This window comes from Mustela lutreola, chromosome 7, assembly GCF_030435805.1.
Source record: "Mustela lutreola isolate mMusLut2 chromosome 7, mMusLut2.pri, whole genome shotgun sequence".
In the NCBI taxonomy this organism is placed as follows: Eukaryota; Metazoa; Chordata; class Mammalia; order Carnivora; family Mustelidae; genus Mustela; species Mustela lutreola.
The window spans coordinates 74235186-74260973 of NC_081296.1; the positions used below are offsets into that span (position 1 = coordinate 74235186).

At 39.3% G+C, this 25788-nt stretch overlaps 1 protein-coding gene across 1 annotated transcript in view; it reads right to left on the reverse strand.

Moving 5' to 3' along the window:
- Nucleotides 1-25788, reverse strand: part of FBN1 (fibrillin 1) — a 235519-nt gene that overhangs the window by 183877 nt on the left and 25854 nt on the right. Inside the window, exons 2-5 of the mRNA XM_059181480.1 lie at nt 23538-23620; nt 21455-21553; nt 13171-13266; nt 9670-9765 (exon numbers count right to left, since the gene is read on the reverse strand). Coding sequence (XP_059037463.1) covers nt 9670-9765; nt 13171-13266; nt 21455-21553; nt 23538-23620 — 374 coding nt within the window. The remainder of the gene's footprint in view (nt 1-9669; nt 9766-13170; nt 13267-21454; nt 21554-23537; nt 23621-25788) is intronic.

Below are 25788 nucleotides of genomic sequence, written 5' to 3' on the forward strand. Positions count from 1 at the left end.
TCTTCGACAAAGCAGGAAAGAATGTCCAATGGAAAAAAGACAGCCTCTTCAATAAATGGTGCTGGGAAAATTGGACAGCCACATGCAGAAAAATGAAATTGGACCATTTCCTTACACCACACACGAAAATAGACTCAAAATGGATGAAGGACCTCAATGTGAGAAAGGAATCCATCAAAATCCTTGAGGAGAACACAGGCAGCAACCTCTTCGACCTCAGCCGCAGCAACATCTTCCTAGGAACAACGCAAAAGGCAAGAGAAGCAAGGGCAAAAATGAACTATTGGGATTTCATCAAGATCAAAAGCTTTTGCACAGCAAAGGAAACAGTTAACAAAATCAAAAGACAACTGACAGAATGGGAGAAGATATTTGCAAACGACATATCAGAGAAAGGACTAGTGTCCAGAATCTATAAAGAGCTTAGCAAACTCAACACCCAAAGAACAAATAATCCAATCAAGAAATGGGCAGAGGACATGAACAGACATTTCTGCAAAGAAGACATCCAGATGGCGAACAGACACATGAAAAAGTGCTCCATATCACTCGGCATCAGGGAAATACAAATCAAAACCACAATGCGATATCACCTCACACCAGTCAGAATGGCTAAAATCAACAAGGCAGGAAATGACAGATGCTGGCGAGGATGCGGAGAAAGGGGAACCCTCCTACACTGTTGGTGGGAATGCAAGCTGGTGCAACCTTTCTGGAAAACAGCATGGAGGTTCCTCAAAATGTTGAAAATAGAACTGCCCTATGACCCAGCAATTGCACTATTGGGTATTTACCCTAAAGATACAAACGTAGTGATCCAAAGGGGCACGTGTACTCGAATGTTTATAGCAGCAATGTCCACAATAGCCAAACTATGGAAAGAACCTAGATGTCCATCAACAGTTGAATGGATCAAGAAGATGTGGTATATATACACAATGGAATACTATGCAGCCATCAAAAGAAATGAAATCTTGCCATTTGCGACAACATGGATGGAACTAGAGCGTATCATGCTTAGCGAAATAAGTCAGGCGGAGAAAGACAACTATCATATGATCTCCCTGATATGAGGAAGTGGTGTTGCAACATGGGGGCTTAAGTGGGTACGAGAAGAATAAATGAAGGAAGATGGGATTGGGAGAGAGACAAACCATAAGTGACTCTTAATCTCACAAAACAAACTGAGGGTTGCTGGGGGGAGGGGGTTTGGGAGAAGGGGGTGGTATTATGGACATTGGGGAGGGTATGTGCTTTGGTGAGTGCTGTGAAGTGTGTAAACCTGGTGATTCACAGACCTGTACCACTGGGGATAAAAATACATGTTTATAAAAAATAAAAAATTATATTAAAAAAAATATATATATATATTACTAAAATTAGTTTTATCTGTTTCTCTTCACTTTTTCATGTGGATACTAGAATAGTTAAAATTCTATATGTGGCTCACATTGTATTGCTCTTGGTCAGTATTACAATAATACTTCGAGTATCCAAGACTGAAAAATGATCCAAATATTAAGTGAAGCTACTAACTTATAAAAACTAGTTTCATCTTTTTTAAAAGTTCATAAGAGCTTTTAAAAAGAAAAAAAAATACATTTGGAAACAAACTATCTTGGAAGATGAAACTATGATATGAAATTTTTATATCAAATTTAATCACTATTTTTTTTCAAATTTAAGAACTATATTAAATGATTCATTTTGATATTAGAGGATGTTAAAATGAACATTTCAATTGAAGCGCCAAGATAAAAGATGCCACATTCTAAGTCAAGTGTGACACTATGATGCGGAATTTGCAAAGGAGGTAATGACAATCTGGTCACAGGGCTCTTAAACCCTCATGCCTAAAAGGAATATAAACATGTCTGAAGGAGTCAGAGATGAGATTGCTTGAGAGAGAGCTGGACTGTCACTAGCTTTCTAGGAAGCTGGTGGGAGACCACATTATGATGACAAATCATGAGAGGGGCTTCCAGGAGATTACTCAGACTGCATGATATGTATCCACTGCAATTTGGAGGACACTGTGAATTGGGAGCCATCTAATGCCAGGAAACTAGCTGTCCAGATGCCTGACGTGGTTTAAGGGGGAGGTTGCTATTGTATTGAAGTTAGTTTGCACTCTGAAAATGTATTGTGGCAAACAAACAAACAAACAAACAAAAACAACAACAGCAACAAAAAACACCCAACAACAATGCATGAATGTTTTCCAGCAGGTCATTGTGAATTACAGCAAGAGAAAGCTGGTATGGAGTGGGCTTAGATCCCTTCACAAGACAAGGCGCCCAGAGGGTTACCTGGGGTGGAGTGACAAAGAGGTCCCAAATGGCCGGAGGTGCCACTGGACATCCAGGGCTTGAGGAAGGAAATGTAAGCAACCAATAAGAATACGGACATCTTTTCTCACATAAGAGACCCACAGGGGAGACATTCTGAAATGGACCAGAAAATGCCATCCATCAGCTTGGGGAAAACTAGCCCACTGAGTGGGCTGAGAGGGCTAGTAAGTGGAGATAAAAATTAAACTTTGTGATGGCCTCCCACCAGTCCTGCTTGCTCATACGAGGCACATGGAGTGTTCTGGGGCATGGTAGATTAAGTTTCCGATGTGCATATGGTTATTACTCAACCACCAAACCCGAATGTCTAGCTCAACAGATGCATTTCATGGAAATGTTCTAGGAAGATCAAGTTTATCCGATGATCGACCAACTGCCAAATATTGCAATACCACTTCGGATGCATGGTAACATTTAGGGCATTCGGCCCCTGTTATCTACACATGCACATTTACTTTCCATTAGACTGAATTCCAAAGGCAAGCTCACAAGTGCCTCAACATAGTTCAATAAGAGTAGTTCCTTGCCTGTTACATTTTAGGAAAAAGAAATTCATAGTTCACAGAGCTTTGCACTCCAAAGGCACTTTGAGAATGAAGTTAGCTTGTGACCCTTATCCTGGGGACTTTAATAATAGCCACCTAATATGTAAAATTAGTATCAGAAATGCAGTGTTAACCATACTTCCAGAGAGACAGAAGGGAAAAAGGAGTCTAGATTTCATCAGTACCATCCAGAAAAACTCCAGGGAAAAAAGCACCAGAAAATCAGCTCTTGATTCTGTGAAGCATTCTAGGCAGTCCTCTGAAAGTAGGTCATGCTTCTACTTTCTTGTTATAAGGCAAATGCATCCAAAATAGACTACCTGGTTATTAAGTATTGGGGTCATTATATGTTAGCCCTTTCCATTCACTAAGCACACCGCAGATGCTGCTTTCCTGGATTTTACAAAATAATGGCTTAATTGCTTTCAGGATTTTTTTTTGAAAATTATTCAATGAAATCATTAAAAAGGATCTCTGGGCAAAACCATCATTTATGTGTCATCAGAGACACCACACATGAGAGAATGAATTGGAATTACAGCCAACCTATCTGCCTTCTGTTCTATTTCCACTGTTGTGCAAAATGAACAAAGAACCCAAACAAACAAACAAAACCCTAAACATCTTCTCCGGCTCCATTAACACTGGAATTCCCTGAAGGAGGCAAGTATGATGAACAGAGATTAGTTCAACTTCTCTGGTCACATTTTTCTGTGGACTATAAATTATTGCCACATTTTCATTTTTATTCTACTCACTTTCCCTCCATTGTTCATTCTTCTTAGAGCTATCAGTTCAATAATGATTTCTCCTATATTTTATCAACTAATAACTGGCAGAACAGCCAACAGACTTTCTTGATTTGGCATAAATCCAAGCATTGTCTTCACGGTTTAGACTCGGGTAGGAATTTAACACTGAACAAATGATTTGGGACAGGGAAGAACCCATGTCCATGCTTACATTCAGATGGTACATGATGAAAATCTCCAGATGGGTAACAATAGAAAATACCTCGTTATTAGCATTTATTTTTCCAAAAGGGTCCATCTTCTGGCTCATATCAAAACTAACATTAGAATGTTAATCCAATTCCATGTGCTTTATGAGTCTCACAAGCTAAGTCAATTTTTGAACCCAAGCAACTTAAGTGTTTGGGGACTATCCACTATAGTCCCTATTTTACACTGTTTCTAAAAATTTAAACGTGTCCCAGAAATGACGACAAATGTTCACATACTCATTCAAATGTATTGCTGACTCTGTAAAGAGAATTCCAAAAAAGTTTCCAAATATGATTTGAAGAATTATAATGTCATAGGTAAACTGTATCTCTTTCCATGGTAATTGTACAAACAATATTCATTTTGTGTGTCTACATTTCAGAATGTTGGTTCAGTGCTTTGGAGTAAATTCACATGTGCTATTAACAGACAGGGATCATCCTTTCTCCAAGAGTGGGTTTTTATGTTTAAAATATCAAAATCAAGCAAACAGAAATAGCCCAAGTCCCCATATTAGAGACACCCAAGCAATACTCAAGACTCCTTTCCCTTGGCTTTTGAAATTATTTAAAAGCAACTTCGTTCAGCTCTACGAAGGAGAGAAACTATTTACCTAGCTGAATTTTTTTTTTCCTAGCTAAATTTCTTAAAGTGCTTTAAAAAATATATATATATTACTTCCATGTTAAAACCTAGAGTTCTAGATTTCTTCTTATGATTCCTCAGAAAAATTTTTTCTTGTTACTAACAAGCTCTTCCCAGTGAGACCCAAATATAGTACAGTGGTTATTAAGCCAGTCTAGCTGGTTTCAGTTTTTTGATTGCACCCCTTATGAGCTGTCTGACCTTGGGCTAGCTTTTTGACCTCTCTTTGCTTCTGTTCACTCCTCTGTAAAATGGGACTCGTTATAGGACTTTGCTTATAAGCTTGTTACAAATTGCTCAAGTACAGTGTTCAGTATGCTGTTTGGTACATGCTAAGAACCCAGTACAAGTCACGTGTTGCTACATCAAAGGACCTCTCTTTGATCCTCATTCTTTCTTTACCCTTTGAAGAGTCTAACAATTGTCAAGCTATTTCTTAAACTCCTTGCTTTTAGTTTCTTTGGCTTAGTGCTCTCCTGATTCTCTTGCTTCTCCTCATGGGTTCTCGCTATGTACCTTCTGTTCTCTTCTTCCACAAGCCTTTTCAACATTATCCCTTCTCAGCTCCAACTTCAGCTCTATTCCCCTCATTCTTTCTTTTTACCTGGAGAAGTCTTATCCCCTCACATGATTCACTATGTTTAATATAAGAGCATTTAGTAAGATTTTAAGTAGTCAGCATTCTGAGGCAAAATGGCAAGTGAAAATGTGATTCCATATACTCTTGTTGGCAATAACTATAACAATACACAACTAGTTTGTGTTGTCACTGCCAAAATAGGCACTGATCTCATTTCCATATTCTAATAAGAAATCCTAGGAGTGCCTGGGTGGCTCAGTGGGTTGAGCGTGTGCCTTCAGTTCAGGTCATGATCACGGGGTCCTGGTGGGATTCCTATCACTGGGATCCAGTCTCGCATCAAGCTCCCTGCCTGGTGGGAAGTCTGCTTCTCTCTCTCCCTCTCTTCCCCTGCTTGTGCGCTCTCTCTCTCTCTATCTCTCTCTGCCAAATAAAGCAATAAAATAAAAAAGGAATCCTAATTAAAAAAAAGAAAGAAGTGCTAACATACTATACCACTGAGGGTAGGCAAGATAAGTTTTACTAAGTTACACAAGAACCCAGCAGAGAGAAGACAAAAGCAAAGGGGAGTGGGGGAAAAAAGCTATCCAAAGAACCTTAAGTGTCAATTTATACTTTATGTAAATGTAACAGTAGGTGGCAGACTGAAGTGTTCATGGGGGCTAAGCAGCAAACCTAAATGGAAGCAAACTAAAAATGGATGAAGTGAACAGAATGCATCACAATAGGGAATGCTAAAGACTGTGACAAACTGGAAAACATAACTAAAGGTATTCACATTCAGTTTTCAAAAAGTAAACACCCCAGGCCAAGCAAGTCATAGGTCTCCACTTTTCCTTTTCCTTTTTTCCTTTTAGTATACAGAGACAGGAAACAATATCACTGCCACCTGCCTGCTGAGGCTAACTAGCTAAGATATATATGTATTTGTATAAATATGTACAAATGTATATACAAATGTATATTTGTACATATTTATACAAATATATATATTTGTATATATTTATACAAATATATATATTTGTATATATTTATACAAATATATATATTTGTATATATTTATACAAATACAAATATATATTTTTACAAATATATATTTATACAAATACAAGTATATACAAATATGTATTTGTATATATTTCTACTATATATATATATTTGTATTGAGACAATTTTATTCCATACTTGGTTTCATAAAAAGGAAATAACTGATAATACAGAATAGCCTAGATATTTTTTAAAAACATTATTTATTTTACTGGCTAAAAGCCACAAGTGAGACAAATTTTGTTTCATGTTCTGATTGCATTTGTTGAATGAATGCTCTGATTTGCAATTCAAGCATGAATCCACTGCTTGTCTCCATCACAAATCCAAACACTATGTTCATGGGTTATTAAGATTCACTTACTGGCTCAAAGTGATCCAAATCTTGCCAGTGTCACCCCTAAAGGGTATTCTAATCTTACATTGGCTCTCTGAGGTTGTTACAGATGTAAAGAGTTCCGGTATCTGCCCGGGGACAAAGCTGCTTATCCTGAGAGGTACTAGTAACTGACATTTGAAATGGTCCTTTCCATGCGTATTACATCATGATAGGAAGTTGTTTATTTGCTTATTGCCACCTGGCTTTAGTCAAAGTGTACCTTTCTTTCTACATCCTTTCCAACTGAAAAATGACAGTCTTGTGGCCCTAAAAGATCATACTTGTAAAAGATGGGGTCAAATTCAATTAGTCATCAACACTGTAAATTCTGCTTAAAATGAAACTGGTGATAAGTATCCAGGACTATCCACAAATAAACAGCAATTACTTCTAGGAGATACTTGTTCAATGTGATAATCGTATCTCCAGATTTTCTGGTGCTTTAAAATAAGTCCAGTTCAACATTTACTGACCATGTACTATGCATCAGGCATTGAACTTCATGTGAGAATTAAAAAGCTGAGGAAACCATAGTTATTGTTGAAGAGCTATACCCTAGTCAAGGAGAGAGGCATGAGAACCCGCAGTTTCAACATAATGTGGTGAGCGCTATCAAAACAGGCCTGGAGAGTGTGCTAAGGGAGAATGCAGAAGGAGCACTTGGCTCAGCCTCCAGGAAGGGATAAAGGGGATTAGTAAAGAGTTCCTGGAAGTTCTTTTTAAAAATAAAAAGCCATAACCCAATTAAAACATAATGTTACTAGCCTAGGTAGTTAAACAACTTAAGTGATAAACAACTTAACCAATATACTAATCCACCTTCAGAAGTCACACTGAACACTTCCCCGTGCTTCAGGATAGATTTGTCCTGACACAGTCCTACCTTTTTATTAATCACTCTTGAAATCATAAGCATGCGTTTGAATAAAGGGATATCGTGCCTCTAGTTCTTTAAAGAGGTAAGCAGATGACTTCCGTAACAGCAGAAAACAATGAAGACTGTATAAGTGGAAATTCAATTCTGGAATCGAAAAGACTCCCCTTTCCCATGTGGTGAGGGAAATTGTACTTGTGTTTTCTTTGTCCGCCCTGAAGGTCTGGGATGGTATTCACAGGTACAACAGGCAAAGGGTAACAATGAAAGAGAGCCTGTTTCCCACCCAACCTCCACTACTGCAAATGCCTGAAAATCTGCCATTTCGGGATTGATTTTATTTAGATAATCCCCACTGTAAAGATCTATGGGGCTGAAATACATGTATGCCTTGGTGCAGATTTCAGGATAGCAATAATGAAATGGAGTAGTTAAAGACACTCCGAGTATAGAGAAATCTCTGAATAATATGCCAGTTTTGATTCGAATTTTAGTAACTCAATGCATTCCCTTCATTTCTTAATCTTAGCCAAAAGTAAAGTCTTTTGAAAAAAGACTATCTGAAAAAATAACTGTGGAATGGTTAAATATCACGTCCCCTTTATTTTAGACTGTATTAACATCAATGCCTGAACTGTGGGTATCCATATTCTTTATAGTAAATCATTAACCACTTTCTTAGAGGTAAAATGCTTTATCACTTCCTCCTGTTTGTGATTTTTCTAAAATAAATTAAGCCCGAGATTATCATCTGAGGAACTATTTTCACACACCGCTGTTGTAGTTACACACTAGCAATTTTAATCTCAACAATTTAAACCCCACAACATCTTCACTGAGTAATAACAAGGCCACAGAATGATACTAGCTAACTGAAAGAGGTATCTTTACTATTCTGAACACTATTAGAGATATATTATCTCCAAATCAATAAAAAAATACTTCAGGTTATAGAGAGAACCACTTTTAAAGAGGGACTCCAAAATGATGCTAAAAGCCCATGATGCATTACTCATCACACCATGTAGTGGTACTGAATTAAGATACAATATAATTTATCCAGTAATAATAGTAATTGAGTAACTCTAGGCCCTTGTTACAATTACTAATGACCTAGTTATAACCTACTAAAATAGGCATTACTGCTTTATCAGCAAATAACCGAGTTTAAATGAACTTGTAAAAATAGAAGCAGAAAATAATCTCTCCCATACCGATCTCTGCTCTTGGTTTATAACATAACATACATTCAACATCTGCTACTTGAATCTTAGATTTCCATCTTAGAACAGAAAAAACCTTTATACAACTTGGGATAAAAAGTGATGACTGTAGTTTAAAAGATTCATGAGTATTTTTAACGAGTGTTTTCATGACTATTTGTACAGTTTTGTATGAAATAAACCTCCCACACCTTCACCATAAAACTCAGAACGATGAGAAACAACTATGAATGTAGAGACAAGACAATCAATAAAGCCAACGTGCAGGGGGTTAGAGGGAAAACTCAACAATATGTCACACTAAATATATTTCAATATCACATTTGCATTTACACATAGGCAAATCAGGTAGAACATTTCTTTCAATTAGGAGCAGCAGTGAGCATCAGACTTAGACGCAGAAAACCTACATTCCAATTAAAGCCTACTATCAGGTGTGTGAACTTATGCAGATCCCTTGCCCTCCTGGAGACTTGGTCTTTCCATAAGCATATGCACTTCAGAGGGCTGTCTTGAGTACTGGATTAACCACGTATGTGAAAGACCAGCTCCTCCGCAACTGCCATTTCCAGTGCATTTTGGATGCTACGTTTGTATGCCCCTATGGCCCCCAGTAGGTCCTCACAGATCTTTAAGAGTATTTTTCTTCACTCTAAATTTTTTCCTTTCCATACAGATGTTTCATGTGGAGCCAGTTCTCGAATTTACTAGAACAACAAGGAGCTCAATCCTTACCCCTTTGGAAAAGTCTCCCCTCTTTATCTTGATGCCTGCCAACTGGTGCTTATGCCTAGGCACACTAGTGAGTCCTGCAGGACCCTGGCAAGAATTATAGAATAACATGCCTAGACGTAGGGCCACTGTCTTGTCATCGCAGGAACCTTCCCAGTGACAAATCAGAAACGTCCTTAAAGTTCAACAAAATTCATGCAGGCGCTCTATAAAGCCAACATGTGCTTAAGTCAGGAATAGCTTTAGCCACCAGAACATATTTATAGTAATCCACTAAAAAAAAAATTACCTCTTTCACACTGGGGTCCGGTAAAGCCGTAAGTGCAGGCACATCGATTCGGGGCCACACACCTGCCTCCATTGAGACAGCCGCTCTCACAGACAGCTGGAAGGGAAGGAGAGAGGAGCTGAGAGCCGTTACCTGAAAGCAGATGCTGATGACGTAACACTTACCATCCCCTGAGGGACAACAATAAAAAACCTAAATAATCATCCTGGTGTTCATTTTCCACAGGTCTGCTCCAGTTCCCGCTCTGCATAAGCTCCTCAGTCAACTCGGGTTAAACTGCCAGGAATAAGTGAGTTTGAACCCACGTTGATGCCGACAGCTTCATTCTGGGAAGTAGTTGAGCAATGCTTTCAGTTCTGTATCTAAAATGGTGGTTTATAGGAGATGTCGGTGGAGGAGAACTGCATTTTAGCAAGCTGACTCTTTTGCTTATGATTTGAGGGCTCCCGTGAGGGAAAACGCTGGCCTCTGTCACTGTTACATAAATATGGAATGTTAAATCACACAATTAACTGCAAACAATCAAACATTAATTCCAACCATATTTATGTGCCGTAATGAAGACCCAACTGACTGTTGTAACAGTCTATTCACGAGATAAGTCCAGCGATGCTTGAGGGAGGGACAATTTACTTGCCAGAAAAGGCATTAAAATAGGATCTGAGAGCTCATGCCCCGAACGACTCTTCTCTGTACAATTTCCTGCAATTCCTTCACGCGTGGCCTCTTTCTAGGCATTTTTATCCACAGGTGGTAGGCTCTTCTGAGCCAAATTTGCCAATACCACCCACACTTCAAAGTCCAGCTCCCATCTCACTCCACCATGAGGCATCCCTAATAGCTCCTCCTTTTGAATTAATTCCTCCGTGATGTATCTCCTGCACACTTTATCTGTATCCTCGCGGCAGTCATGGAGTTGAGCTGCTCAGATCTCCTTCCAAGAAAACCTACTGTAAGGAGCTTAGCTGGCTGACAGCCCCCAGCCATTGCACTTCAGACCTGCCTCGTGTTCATGCCAAGGGCACAGAACTGCCCTTGATTGGCTGCTACCATCCAATGACTAAGCTTAGTGCGGTACCAGAGACTGAGCATTTCTGCCCATCACGGAACTCTCCCCATGGGAGATCTTTGCTCTGGGCTCACCATCAGCCTGACCAAGGCTTCATTCTGGTCTGAGGCACCTTCTATACAACCTACACAGTCCCCCTCTCCTTGCATGGGGGTGAGACCTACATCGCAGTCTGAAGGCCCCCCCCCCCCTCGCTATGCCTTCTTCCCACTTTCTTCCTTACAGGTATTTTCTACAATGAATCTCTTGTATATCCAGTTCTGTCTTGGCATCTGCTTGGGATCAGAGGACTTGAACTGACACAATCCCTTCTTGCCAGAACTATGGTAAAAACCCATTTCTCATCATCGAATTAGAGAGGTTTATGTATATTCATTGTTTTGATTTGCTTCTTGATTTACAGTCAGGGGAGGAGAAGATTTTAAACAGAAAAGAAATCTTGAGATGGCCTAAGCCAACCATCCCATTGTATAGATTGGGAAAGTAAGGTCTGGGAAAGTTTTTCTAACTCTGCTAGTGTTAACTAAATGTCTGTCGTGTGGTAGAATTGGGGCTAAACCCTCAAGGAGCACCGAAGGGAGCAGGAAGATGTCCAGCAGCTCTTCATGATTTTTTTTTTCCAAAAATGCCTTGGACTCCATCCCTCCCACCAGCTCTCCAGCCACAGCCCCGGTACTAGTCTTCCTGCTTTCTGTTTCTTCCCCCTACAATTACACCATTACTTGTGGCCACTGAAATCTTTCTCATTGTAAACCATTGCACGTAAAGTGCCTGAGGCCAGCATTTCATAGCAATAAAGGCACAGGCCAAGAAATCAGACTGCTTGGGTTCAAAACCTAACTCTGCCAGTCCCTCCCCATAGAACTTTAGACAAGTCATTGATGTCCCTGTGCCCCACCTCCTCATTTGCTAGAGGTAAAAGATACCTCTAACTCAGGAGACTGCTGCTTTATTCAATGAGTTAATGCATGTGTTGAGTTTGAAAATGTGCTTTGCATATGGTAAATGGAGAGTCAATCATTCAACAGAGGAATGCTCTTGGCTGTTAACCCACTCCTCTTCCCTGGCTCTGTTGTGGATGCAAACACGGTATTCATAAAGGCACTCAAAACCTGGTCCAGGGCTTCCATTCTGACCTTATCTCCCTTCCCCTCACCTCCCTCGGTAACACCAAAACACGTGCTGTGTCTGACGGCTTGTCCTATGCCATGATCTTGCGTTTCCACCCAGGCTGTGTCAGCTGCATGAGAAGCCCACCTCCCATCATCTGACAAAGAATCTCCACCCCATCCTTCAAGATTCAGCTCGAGGGTCTCCCACATTGGAGAAGCTGTCCTGTGTCTCCTCTCTCCACACTACTGTTGTGGGCTACCCAAAACTCAGTCATTATTCTTACCACACTGCAGTGCAGTGCATGGACAGTCTTGGGGGAATTATATAAATCTTGGTTTATTTCTAATAACATTATTCATCATAGCAAATATATATACAATGGCAAAGACTGGAAAGAATAGGAATAAACCTTCATCATTAAAGATTCATTAAATAAATAATAAAACATCCATATCATGGAATATTCTGCAACCATTAAAGCATTTTAAAATGTTTAATACTATAAAATACTTCTAATAAAATATTACATAAAAAAGGAGTATGAAAAATTATGCATACAATAAGATCTCATGTACCAAATATCCATTAAAAGACTGGAAGGTAAAAAAAAAAAAAAAAAAAAAAAAAGAAAAAACTGGAAGGTAATGACAGGATTATGGAGAATTTTACTGTTTTATTGTTTTCACTTTTCTGAATGGGTGTATATATTTCTGCTGGGTGTATATATTCATCTTAGTGTAATAAAAAGTAAGATTTCTTAAAGGAATTTTCCTCTTCTGCAGGGACCGACTGAGAGTAGACCCGCAATAAACAGTGTTCATGAATGAACCAGCAAAGCAAACACCATGTGGTTTAAGTATTACAGTAGCAGAATCTAGGTTGGGAAACTAGAGAGATGCAGCTACCATTAATCAAGAAAAAGGACATATTTAAGAAAGATGAGGTTGAGTTTTGAAATACTTCGAGATGCTTCTTCAAAAACCAGGTGGACATATTCAGCAATCAAATGGAAGGTATATGTCTGGAACAAACAAGAATTCTGAAGGGGATGAGGTAAGTGGGGTGCTGAAGATAAAGAGAAGAAAATGAGTCAAACCACCCTCCAAAGGTTCCAGTCAGAAATCTGGTGCAAAGCGCATTAGGTCAGTGGTCTGATCATCCATGAGACGCACTGGACTTCCGTAAAAATGCCACATCCCACATAACCAAAGAGACTCCATCAGTACGGAGTTCTGTATTCTTTCTGTCTACTATCTGTCTACACATTCGTCTACATAGTCTAGAATGTAGTGAGATACTTATAAGTATGGTTTACTTACGTTGTCCACAGTGAGTCCCAATGTATCCCTTCTGGCACAGACAGTGGTCGTCACTACAGCTACCTCCATTCATACAGCGAATGTTACAGTGTTGGACTTGAAAAGAAAAAAGAATGATTTACTTTTGCAGTTTAAGTAAGTAGATTGCAACACATCGCAGGAATTGATTTGTAGTGATCTGGAGAGAAAATGAAATGGTTTATCAAGATTCACATACTTGTGCAGAAATAACCTAACGACAACACTAAATGTGTTATTTTAATGTGTGAGTATAAAATCAATTACAATGCAATTGTTTCTTTGCTATTTACTTTAATGGTGCTAAATGACTTCCCTAATTTAGCAGGACTTTCCACTCAATGTCATTTCTGTAATTTATACCAACAAGAAAATAGTGCCTTGAGCAAGACAAGATTACAACAGTAATAGTTTTCCTATTACAAGATTTAGAGTCCCAACGTAGGTGGCCAGGAAAACGGTCTGAGGGAGAAATTCCAAGGAATTTTGTTAAAAGAAATTTTGGAGACAGCAAAAAGGAGAAAAAACTGCCTACAAGAGCATTTAATAAAAGGCTGCCTGATAAGGGAGGCAGCCGACCTGGGCTCAGAAAGAGCTGCTTGTTTAAACCGTGACCTTAAACTAAATAAAACCTGCAGTGTTTGAAACCCACTCTTTGTCATCCTGTCACCTAAAGACGTGTGACTTTACTCAGGGCAGAAGGACCATGGGGTGCAGGCAGCCTTGGACGTGAGACGGGACGCTGGAAGAAACTGGAGTGACAGATACCTGTGAAGGGGAATGAGTGCTCTCCCTTCTCTAGTGTGTAGGCTGTCCCTAATTCAATAATTTAGGATGCTAAAATGAAGTGTTCAGAATCCCAGGCTGCCCCTTTGTCCTCTGGAAACAATAACTACCTTACTTGGAGAAGACAGAGGCTTGACTGAATTCGTCATTAATCCTTGTTGACACAACCCCACACAAGGAGACTAGGATTGGGCACTGGAAGTTGGCATACTCTGACATGTTCTCCAAGCTATGGGAGAATATTCCTACAGAAAAAGGTTGCACAATTTTACAGAGGGAGAAGAGAAGTCCTCCTCTTGTGTGCAAGAACAACAATCAGCTGCTCAGCCTTCCTGGAGCATAGGGGCCAAACCCGCTACGAGTAGAGAGAGGGTGCCTCACAGCAGCCACCTCCTTTGGTAGCCCTGGTTAGGACTCTCAGTGCTGTATCAAGAGTGGCTGTTGACCTCTAGAGAAAGGACCATTTCCATAAGGAGCTACACAGATTTCAGCATGACAATGGGGAAGAGATAGCAAAGTGATTATTTCCTATGCCCTCACAGAGGACCAAAGAGTTACCTGAGTCAAGCTGAAAGGGATACACTTTCTCAGGAACTTGTCACACACTTACTGAAGCACTACCAGAGGCTCCCGTCTCTAGTAAGCTAAGAACTTCCTCCCTCTCTCAGTATGGCCACGGGCCTTTCAGGGCTGCTCTGCAGACTTCTAGTATGCCCTATGGCTCAGTCCCCGATCTACTGATCATTCATTCATTCATGCAACACTACCTCCTATGTGCCAAGCAAAATGCTGAACACATTAGTCTCGTTTCCTGGTGGAATCTCTTCTTCATCCTCTTTGTTCTTTACCCTTAATCCCCAGCATACAACACACATAGCTGCTAGCAAATAATCCCTACCTAGCTCTAAGACCCACTGCAAATATATCTTCTTTTCTTTGATCTTTTCTGATTCCTGTTCTCTCTTCTTCCTCCCACTAGATATGAGCCCTCTTTTCTCTGACTCCAGAGTACTTTATGCTTCTTTTTTGAAATATATATAATCTAAAACTTATTTTTGTTATTTCTCCTCTCTTCAACCCATTTGTTCAAAAGCTTCTTTGGAATGGAAAGCATCATGGTTATTAATTAATACCTAAGCACCTAGAATAGTACCTTGCCTACTTGTAGGTATGGTACAAAACTTTACTCAGGTAATTTCCACTTACTTAACTCACACCACCAGATAATGACATCAAAAGCTATCCTCAAAAACTAAGACTGAGAAATTGCCCATTATGTCCCAGGCTATTACACAGCCCTAAGTAGGTTGCTATTAAAAATATTTTATCTTCATTTCCCCATGTAAAAAGCAGAACTAAATCCTTTGTTGGAGCATTGTTATAGAAGTCAAGCAACCCAGTAAACTGATTAAAATAGTTATTTTAGGCTCCTCTGATTCTATTAAAATGTCTCAGCCAAAATGCTTTTGAATTAAAAAACTATCTACAAATATACAAAAGGAATGACTTGGTGAAAATTTGGATAATATTCTAAGTAGGTCAGGAAAAGGTGTATAGTTGCTTTAAAATTTGAAGTTAAACTTAGCTTCATCCTATCTTAGAAAAACAGTGAGGACTGGGAAAAGCACAGGAAATGATGTCATGTGTCAAGCAGCATAGGAACTCAACCCACAAACTGATTTCAATTAAAGTGGTTCATGCCAAGAGCTAATTTCCATTCCCACATGAGCAACAAAGCCATTTAGCTACTTTGAGATAAAACGCTAACAGTAGTTCCAATAGTGACTTTACATTATTTGTTCAAATTGAAAAATAGAATGAATTCTTTTAGGAAAAATGATAAATTTACATTTAAGTGCAAGATAATAAAGATATGATTTCCTTTTATATTTTTTCCTATCCTGTCTTTCAGGTAAACCTTTTCCAGGTCTAAAATATTTCCATAAAATATTCTGTCTCCCTTAAAAAATAAAACTCCTTGGTCAGACTTGTGAAACAGTACAGCATAGTTAGTCCACTGATCCCAATAAACCAACGAACTATGAATCTTTGGGCTGGGGGATCATGCTTAATAAAAAATAATTGGATCTTAACCATCTGTTTTGCCACAAACATGTCTGCCAAAGAAACTTCACATTCTTTGTGAGTCTCAGATGCTCAGGGGAGAAACACATTTCTTTAGAACAATCACTCAGGATTTCTGTGGGGAAATAAAGGAACTAGATGTGTAGCTTTACTACAGCAGGAACAGTTTGGAGTGTATATGTACATAAATTGTTTTTTTTTTAATCTTGTCCTGCCATTGATGTGTATTCTAAATTTACACTGAATTGAACAAGCATCCCAGATGTCCAACAATTACAAGACCAAGTTCTCCATCTCTAGAAAAAGCCAAAGCTCCACTTAAATCCATAAGGATGCTGTGAATTTCTTAGATGCTCTAAATACTTTAAGCCAGAATATATTCCTAAACTCAGTCGGTGTTAAGAGTTTACCAGAAACTGACAACACTAGGGAACTAAGTGTCACTTTCCAAGCTGCTACATGCAGATAACTCGGAGAACTCTAAAACCCAATGAGGGCTTCCCCTTGAAAATGAGAAGACAGCCTCAAAGGGTTTCAACATTCTGGAAGGAGCAGAAAATGCTGCCATTTACCTGTATCTATATAGGATCCCAAATAAATGTTGTGGGTTTTTTTTTTCCAGATTCAGTCAATCTTTCAGTCATTCGATAAATACTTACTGAATGCCTTCTATTTGCCAGGCACCAGGAAGAGTATAAGAAACTTCCTTTAGGGGATAGCCCAATACAAATTAGTTCACAAAATTACCAACCAGTAGAGAACAATTTGAGCATGCTATGGGAATGAGAGAGATGCAGGGCTAAGGTAACCATTTCCTTTGGGATGCATGAGGTTAGGGATGATTCTACAAACCTGCCACTGTCTTGGCAAGCACAAGGGGAGCAATTTGCAAATAAGCATCTATCAGCTCAGGTCAAGATCTCAGGGTCGTGGGATCAAGCCCCACATCAAGCTCCACACTCAGCATGGAGTCTGCTTGAAATTCTCTCCCTCTATCCCTTCCCCTGCTCATGTTCTCGCTCTTTCGAAATAAATAAAAATATTTTTTAAAACCCCAAAAACCTGTACATGAATGTTCAGAACAGCTCCAGTAACAAAAAAAAAAAAAAAAAAAAAAAAAAAAAAAACTGGAGAAAATCTGGATGTCCTTCAACTGGTGAATGGCTAAACAAACTGTGATACATCCAAAGCAAGTAACACTACACAGTAATAAAAGGGGACGAACAGTTGATAATGAAATGACGTGGATGACTCTCCAGGGAATTATGCTGAATGAAAAAAGTCAATCCCAAAAGGTTCCCTATAGTGTGATTCCATTTATATAACATTCTAGAAATGAAAAAATTATAGAACTGCAGAACAGATTAGTGGCTGCCAGGATTAAAGAGAGCATAGGAACAGGAGGCAAAAAATTATAAAAGGGCAACAGCAGGCATCCTTGCAGTGGTAGACCTTTTCTGTATCTTGACTGTATCAATGTCAATATTCTGGTAGTGATATCATGCTATAGTTTCACAGGAAGTTAACACGAGAAAACTGGGTGAAGGGTACCCAGGATCTCTCCGTTTTATTTCTTACAACTCAATATGAATCTATAAAACAAAAAAGAGTTTAGTTTTTAAAATCCTTGAAAAGGCACAAAGAATAAAACAGAATGTGTATGAATTTGACCTATAAATTCTTAAATATAAAATTCAGGGAACAGCTTCTTTTTTTTAATATTTTATTTATTTGTCAGAGAGAGACAGAGAAAGAAAGCACAAGCAGGGGGAATGGCAGACAGAGGGAGACAAAGGCACCCTGCTGAGCAAGGAAACCAATGCAGGACACAATCCCAGGACCCTGGGATCATGACCTGGGCCAAAGGCAGATGCTTTAACCAAATGAACCACCCAGGCATCCTAGGAAACAAGTTTTATAATAATACATATTATTAAAGAAGATAATATATTTTATATTATATGTATAATTTAAAGAAGAGTTTGAGTAAATTCATGAATTGGTCTACTGTGACCTAATTATGAGAATTAGGATTGCTTAGGGTCCATTGTCAGCCTCAGAGACAGAAAGATTTGATAACAGTACAAATAGGTTTGAAATTAAAGTTCAGAAAACCTGGGGTGGCACCTGGGTGGCTCAGTCAGTTAAATATCCCACTCTTGCTGTGAAGTGTGTAAACCTGGTGATTCACAGACCTGTACCCCTGGGGATAAAAATATATGTTTATAAAAAATAAAAAATCAAAAAATAAATAAATAAATAAATAAATAAATATCCCACTCTTGATTTGGGCTCAGGTCATGACCTTAAGGTCGTGAGATCGAGCCCCATGTTGTGTTCCACGTGGAACCTGCTTAAAATTCTCTCTCTCCCTCCTCCCTGCTTGCTCGCGCGCTCCCTCTTTCTCTCTCTCAAGAAAAGAAAAAAGAAAAAGTTCAGAAAACCCATTTTTCTGACTCTGGCTAGCCAATCGTTTTGCCCTGGTGCAATGCCCATGACCAGTGGCAAGAGTTCCAACAGGTTAAGAGAAGCCTTGTCTTCTTAGTGCCCAAAGGAATTGCTGCCTGGCAGTTTGGACCTTCTGGAAATGCAATCTATTCTTCAGGCCACTAAGAGATCATTGCCTATTCTCAGAGTCCCAGGACACTCAAAAGTAGAAAACAGCCTGAAAGAACATCCTTCCTTTTATTCTTTTCATTGTCAAATGAAAAAAGTAAGGCCTCAGAGGCCCCACAACTTTCCCAGGCCTCTGGATCCCTATCACATAACAAGTATAAAAGTTCTCATAAGAAATATTGGTGAAATGATCTAAATTTGTCCCCTTTTGGTAGAACCACTGGTAGTAAATGCAAATATTTTGCTGTGTTATCCTTTTACTAGCAGGGAAGTTATCAAAACTGATCTCTCCATATTTATTGCCAAGCATACCATGGCCAGAGAGTTCTATAGGATAACACAGCTATTCCCTAGAATAGTATTTCAAAAGATCAGAAATAAATTGATTACCACAACTACACTGAATCTAAAATATTCTGCCATCTTTAATTTTGCAAGATGTTTAGACAATATTAATTCAGGTAGAGTCCAAGCCAATGATTTTAAAGGCTCCAAGTGCCTCAAAGATCCTGATGATGCCAGATCGCCGCCCTCATCCCACTCTTATCCACAAGCTACTCAGGTCCAAGGTCCAGGTACCGTAGGTGGACCCAAACCTCTTCAGAGAGCATCACCCATAAGTCTTTGACATAAGTCTCTAACCTAAATCTAACCCACAGAACCTACCACTATACTGCCATGTCGAGGTTAGCTTGAAAGCTACCAGATCAACTGTTAACATCCTATCTTTACATCTCATGGGTTTTTTTGTTTGTTTGTTTTTTACATACTTTTTAAAAATTTTTTCATTTATTTATTTTCAGAAAAACAGTATTCATTATTTTTTTCACCACACCCAGTGCTCCATGCAATCCGAGCCCTCTATAATACCCACCATGGTTTTTACTTGACAGAGAAATCAGCAGCAGCTCTCACTATTGTATTGAAGACCTCCCCAGGTGGATACCCAGTTTTATCATCCAGCTATAGTCCATCCCCTCCAGAGGAGCACTCTGTTGTTGGCTGGCTCAAGGGCCAATCTGAGTGATGGGGTCTGTTCCCAACTTGGTATCTAGACTCCTTCCCCATCCCTTAGGTAGCTCTCCGTGGCAGCCTGATGGAGACAGAGATGTCCTACAGGCTCCCAGAAGGGCCACCCACGGACTTCTCTACCTTTCTGTTTTCCTCCAGCTCAGGTGCCCTTGATTTGTACAATGAACCTGCTGTTGCTTGGAAGATGCCATTGAAAACGAAGCTGAGATGAAATAAGAATATGCTATTCTCAGTGCAATAAGCAAATGACTCCCGGCCCACGGGGAAGTTTCTATCCCCATCAACAGCTGACCGTATTTACCAGTAGCCTGCATTTGGGTTCCACCATAAGCAGATTCTGAAATAGTAATTTAAATGCAAGTTATCTGTTTTAGAAGTAACTTCAGGAAACACTGGTAGGAAAGTGAGGAGGTGAGAAAGAAAGATGATCAAGATGATGAATCCATGATCAAGCCTTTTACCACTGTGGGCAGCTGGGGCTCAGTCCACTAGGAAACCCCAGGACACAGTTCCAAACACACTCCATAGTTCTACAAACTGAGAGGCAAGGAAGCTAGGGCACGTATCCAACACGCTCTGTCTGTCACTAGTTAGTAGTTGTTTCTAGGGTTACCCGTCCTCCAGCACTTCCAGCTTGCCTTGGATGCAGACCAGGCACGTTCCCTGTCAGAAAAATTTTGCAGAGCTCTAAGGCAGAGTTACCATGAATGCTAAGGTATGTGAGCAGACACCGAAAGGGTCTATTAGGACTACTTGCCCTATCCAGTTAATCAGCTCAGGAGAGCTATGACTAAATATCAGGACCCTTAATAGGTAAACAACCTTGACTACACTGAATTTTCTACCTACAACAGACAAAAGAGAATGCATTCATTCCATAGTACTTTTCTTGAAAACCTTGTCAGAAATGGAACACACTACAAGGGGAACTCATTTTCTCACTGGAAATGGGAAATGGAAACGGAACTTCACTGTTCACTTTGGTAATGGTCAAGGTGTTGAGGGGCAGTTTCTACAGGCATGAGCTTCAACGGTTTTAATGACGTATAATGACTCACCTTCTTCCCAGCCCCTGCATTTCCCCGAATTCATTGTTGAGGACACATACTTAAAGAATAACCACCCTCCCTCCCAAAGAGAAAAGTACTAAAAAACCAATAGAACAAGCAAGCAAAGGCTCTGGAGAATGAACTGTGGGTATGTATTTGGTATCACAGAATGAAGTGGTAAAACTGTGAGAGGGAAAATAGGCTTGTGTTTCATGAAAAATCACTTCCCAAACCACCATAATGACTTCTCACATTTTCTTCTTGCAAAGGCAGGGGTCTTTAGTTTTTAAAAAGTGTTTAATCAGACTCAGATTTCAGTACAAGGAAAAATGCCTCGTTTCTTGAGCCAAAAATGTTCATTAAACAATCATTCCACTGAGTATCTCATATGGTGTTTACATTGGAGATACAAAGATGAATAGGGCAATACCTACAAAGGAGGTCATAATCTTTATATATTCATAGTAACTATGTCCCATAGATAATTTCCCTGTAAAGAGTGAAGAAGGAAAATGGGAGACCAGATTGAGGAGAGCCAGTCCAAGTATTCTGAGCTGAACAGAGAAGGCAGATGTTCTAGTGAAAAAAAGAAAAAAATATATATATTGCAGGCAAGAGAAAAGCCCAAAGCAAATTTAGGAGAAAATGGGGCATAACCACATAAAATAATATTATATATAATAACATGTTATACTCACTGGATCGGGAGCCACAGGAAGGAGATATCTGACCAGATGGGCAAGTGCACATATTTGGCCTAGAACAAAATCCATCCCCACAGGAATGCCGGCAAATGGCTGTGAATAAAGCCAGAGATGTGTTAGTACATGGCTTCAGAATGTGGTGCGTTACAGGAACCCAACCCTCCAATGAGGAAATCTGGACTCTCAGCTTCCCTGTTAGTTTTGCTATCACGACTTATGTGACCCTCAGTCTCAGGTTTATGCATTCACAAAACAAATATGTTGCACTAAATAAGGTCTGGAGGCAAAATGCAGTAACTCCTCAGTCCCCATCCGTGTTCTCAACCTCTGCTTAGTCGATGCAGCCCCCGATCTATCAAAAGCCCAAGACATCCTATTTAGAGAAAAAAGCACAAACAGAAGTCCTGCACTTAAACATACTTAAAGACCTATAAGCATTTTGTTTTTATATTAATTTTAACATTTAATGGTATAAAAATTTTAGCAGGATTCTTGGAAGCTGATTTTATTATAAGCTTACTGCTTAATAATTTTTATAAAAATCCTGAACCCTGTTAGGACTAATTCTCTACATCAGAACCTGCCCACCAGGAACATATAATCTACGGAGCAGCTTTTATCCTACATTTAAGTCCCATTCTCAATAACATCAACAGCCTGAGAGAAGAAGTATGGAATACATTACAAGAGCACTGATTCTGTAGTCAAGAAGCTGTTTATCCTTCAGAGAAATATTAACACTTTCATGCCATAGAGAGACTACTGTACTGGTACCAAATGCTTGCTGGTGGCCAGAAGAAAAAGTTCAAATGGTAAATGATTTATATATATTAGCAGGCCACTACTTTTTATACTCAAAGGCATGATCCCTTTCTCAAATGCAAGCAGCAAATGAGATGTGCAAGGCTAAAAATATCACACTAGATAGAAAGTGCATTCAAACATCAAAAAAAAAAAAAAAAGCTTAGGATAGAAATTGAAAACCATTTAGAAACAAACTGTCAAAAGATCCTATAAACACCTATTTAAATACCAGAAGACAGCATTTCTCAGAGATTCTATAGAACCTCAGTAGAGAGTTATTTTGTTAAGTTCATTTAGAAAACTCTAAATACCATTCTATACCTTTCTTAGTGATTAGGTTTTGATCCTTAAATAAAGCATGATGTGCCAAATGAAGAGGATGCTTTTGGTCAAAATCAAGAACTGAGAAAGAGATTAACTTTTTCAGGTCACCAAGAGAACACTGGCTGCAATATTCTATTCTTCTGCACAGACTACTCTAGGTCAAGAGAGAAAGTGAAGTAATTCTTCAATGTCCTTTCAGCTCTAAATTTTCCCATCACACGGACAGAGCTTTCTGAAAACTGGAAATTACTTCATAGGTATGATGACAGTAAAAGTTCATAAAAGACAGAAGCCATAACCAATTTGACAGAGTACCTCCATTAAGTAGCACCTTTCCTGGCATGCGGTCTGTCACTCCACATTTGTGGGATATGATGAGAATATGGAGGTTTGCTGTGACCACAGAGTCAGTGGAGGAATTTCTGGTACCGTTTGAACTCTTTCCTCAACTTTCCACTCATCTGCATCTAATACTCTATCCACTCCCTTTCCTCTATAAAAGCTAGGTCTGTCTTTGGCCTCGACCCTCCAGATTCAATATACAAGGTTTGAGTAGGCTGGTGGGAGGCCAACAGAGTTAGAGATTCAATAAGGAAAGCAGCAACGGTATCCTTTTTTCCAAAATCCCATCAAAATGATTACATAGTCTGTGGATCCAGGTCATGTGTACCCTTAAGCAAAGTAACCCTGTGGCTCTATTCCCTAGAAGACAGAAATATTATAAAGGAAGTCACGGAACTGAAGTGTAACAGTCGTTTGACCAAATTAGTGTATTTCCCAATCTGAATTCAGAGGAAGTAGGAAAATCTGAGAGCTGGAAGGATCTTCTATAAACATATTAATGATATGCAGTTACAAGAAGTAATAAGAAGTTACAAGTACTAAGAATCACCATGCAACCAAAACAACAAAAGAACATGGAAGAATGACAGACCATCTCTTTACTTACGGACAATACACTGATTTCCACCAGGTAAGGTTTTCCATCCAGGACAACAGTAAGCATTATATCGTGAGCCACAGACATTGGGTCTGGAAAAAAAAAAAAATCCAATCACAAGAATTCCATACTTAAAACACACACACACACGTGCCCAGATAAAAGGAAAAAAAAAAAACCATCTCTGAGTTACAAGAACAGGATGAATTTTTGCAGACCAAAAAAAAAGTAAACTCATGGGACTCATGGGACTCAAAAATAGCCTAGTAGTTTGGAACTCCTTAATGTAATGATACTAATAAGGATATCCCTTAATATCATCTATGCATACATCAGAAAAATAAGAAACAGAGATACCAAATTCATTGCATTCTATCACTGCATTTGGTATAGATATAAAAATATATGGGGCTATATGAGTCTAATTTCAACAATAAAATTCCTACCTATCTAGTTAAGAAAGGTCATCATAAATCTGCATATAAAGTTCTAAATTTCTACTCATTGAAGCTGTACATATGTTTTTTTCAATTACCCAACTCACCCCTAAAATGTGACCATATTCTTCCTTTCACTAGAATTACGGGAATCCAAACTCTGACCTTAGTCAGAAAAAATAAAAGCCAAAAAATGTAAATATTTCTTTAGCCAAAGTTTGGAAACACAGTAGTTGATACCGGCAGTTAGAGGAAAATAAAGTCCATGTAACTTTGGGTTTCTTGTTTACAGCTATTTCATCAGGTTTCTTGGAGCAAAGCCTCCGTTCAGAATCCGAATGATCCATATTTAACAATTTAAGGGAGCCACTGGGTAAGGAAGGCTCTAGCTGGTTCTGTAGCAGAATCTAAGGCAGAAGACTGAACACGTGAAGAAGAAACCATTCATTTCACTATGCCACATCAGAGAGCCTAAACCTTGATGCTACTTCCTCAAGTTCAGGGAGTGATGAATAAGATCAAATGTTTTGCAATTGATTTCACAAACAGTAGCTATTCCAAGCCTCTCTGGTATAAATCCTGCCGTCCCATCAGAATAAACCTTTAAGAACAACTGTGTCACTAAAATGTACTTCTGGTTGGGGTGTGCTTACATGTTCTCCCTGTCTGTGCCCACCATGCGTAATGGCACAGAAGCTTCCTGCATCTCCTCTGAACTCACTACTTCAAGGAGAAGCAGAACACGGGACCAAGGTAAGGTTTTAGGCTTGTCCTGTGCTCCTCTCATGGCCGCAGAGGACCTGGAACACTGCAGAGCAAAATGCATACTTCCCACTGACTGATGCCAAGGTCAAAGAGAGAAATAGGAAGAAAGTTAAAGGAGCTCAGGAAAGGGCCCTCCATCCATACCCAACAGTCCTCGGTATCTCCAAAGCCACCTAGAAAATGACTGGATAGAGGCTTACAATGTGCCTGATCCGAGGGGCTCCCTGAGCCTTAGTTTATGTCTCTATGCATCGGGATAATGCAATGTCTGCCTCGGTCCCACATCACTTGTGTCCGTCTATCAGATGAAATAATGGACATGAACACAATGTAGCATCACCTCCTGACCTTCATCAGTGACTCAACCAAAGGAACTCTAAAAGATTAAGGAAGAGAGAGTTTATCACAAATTTTAAGCCAGGAGTTCTCAATCCTGTGCCCCTCCTGTGACAAAGTAGTGCCCCAAACTCAGTTCAGGGTACCCAGAACTTGCTGGGGCAAGTCAGAATCTTGGAAAGGGGACAGAGACAATAAGTTAGGATAGGGAGCTAGAGTTGGGGTAGCAACTGAACCTTCTAAACTCCATATTAGTTCTCCAGATTGAAAATGATAATCCAAGCCAGAATCAACCGCCTCAAACCCTCCCCACTAACAGCTCATTACAACTCCACTGGCTCCAGTCCAACCCCAAACCAATCCTGGAATAGCTTCAGAGGACCCCTGAGCCTTTGTAGGTGTCCTGTGGTCAGAATAACTCTGTCTTCAAAACAAAAATCTGATACTATCTGACGAGAATGAGTGTATTTATGGAGTAATAACACATATAACATGGTGAAAACGCTAAGAAAAAGAGTCCAGAATCAAATTTCATCCTACAAAACAAGATATCCCAAAGATTTTCCAAGGTGTTCGAAAAAAATATCACGGTACTATAAACATCCTCATTGTTTTTTCAATGTTTACAATCAACCTACATACAAAACATGGAAGACATTATGATTTACAATGATTGCAACACAAAATGTAAATGTTTTAAACCAGAACCTGTAAAAGTAATG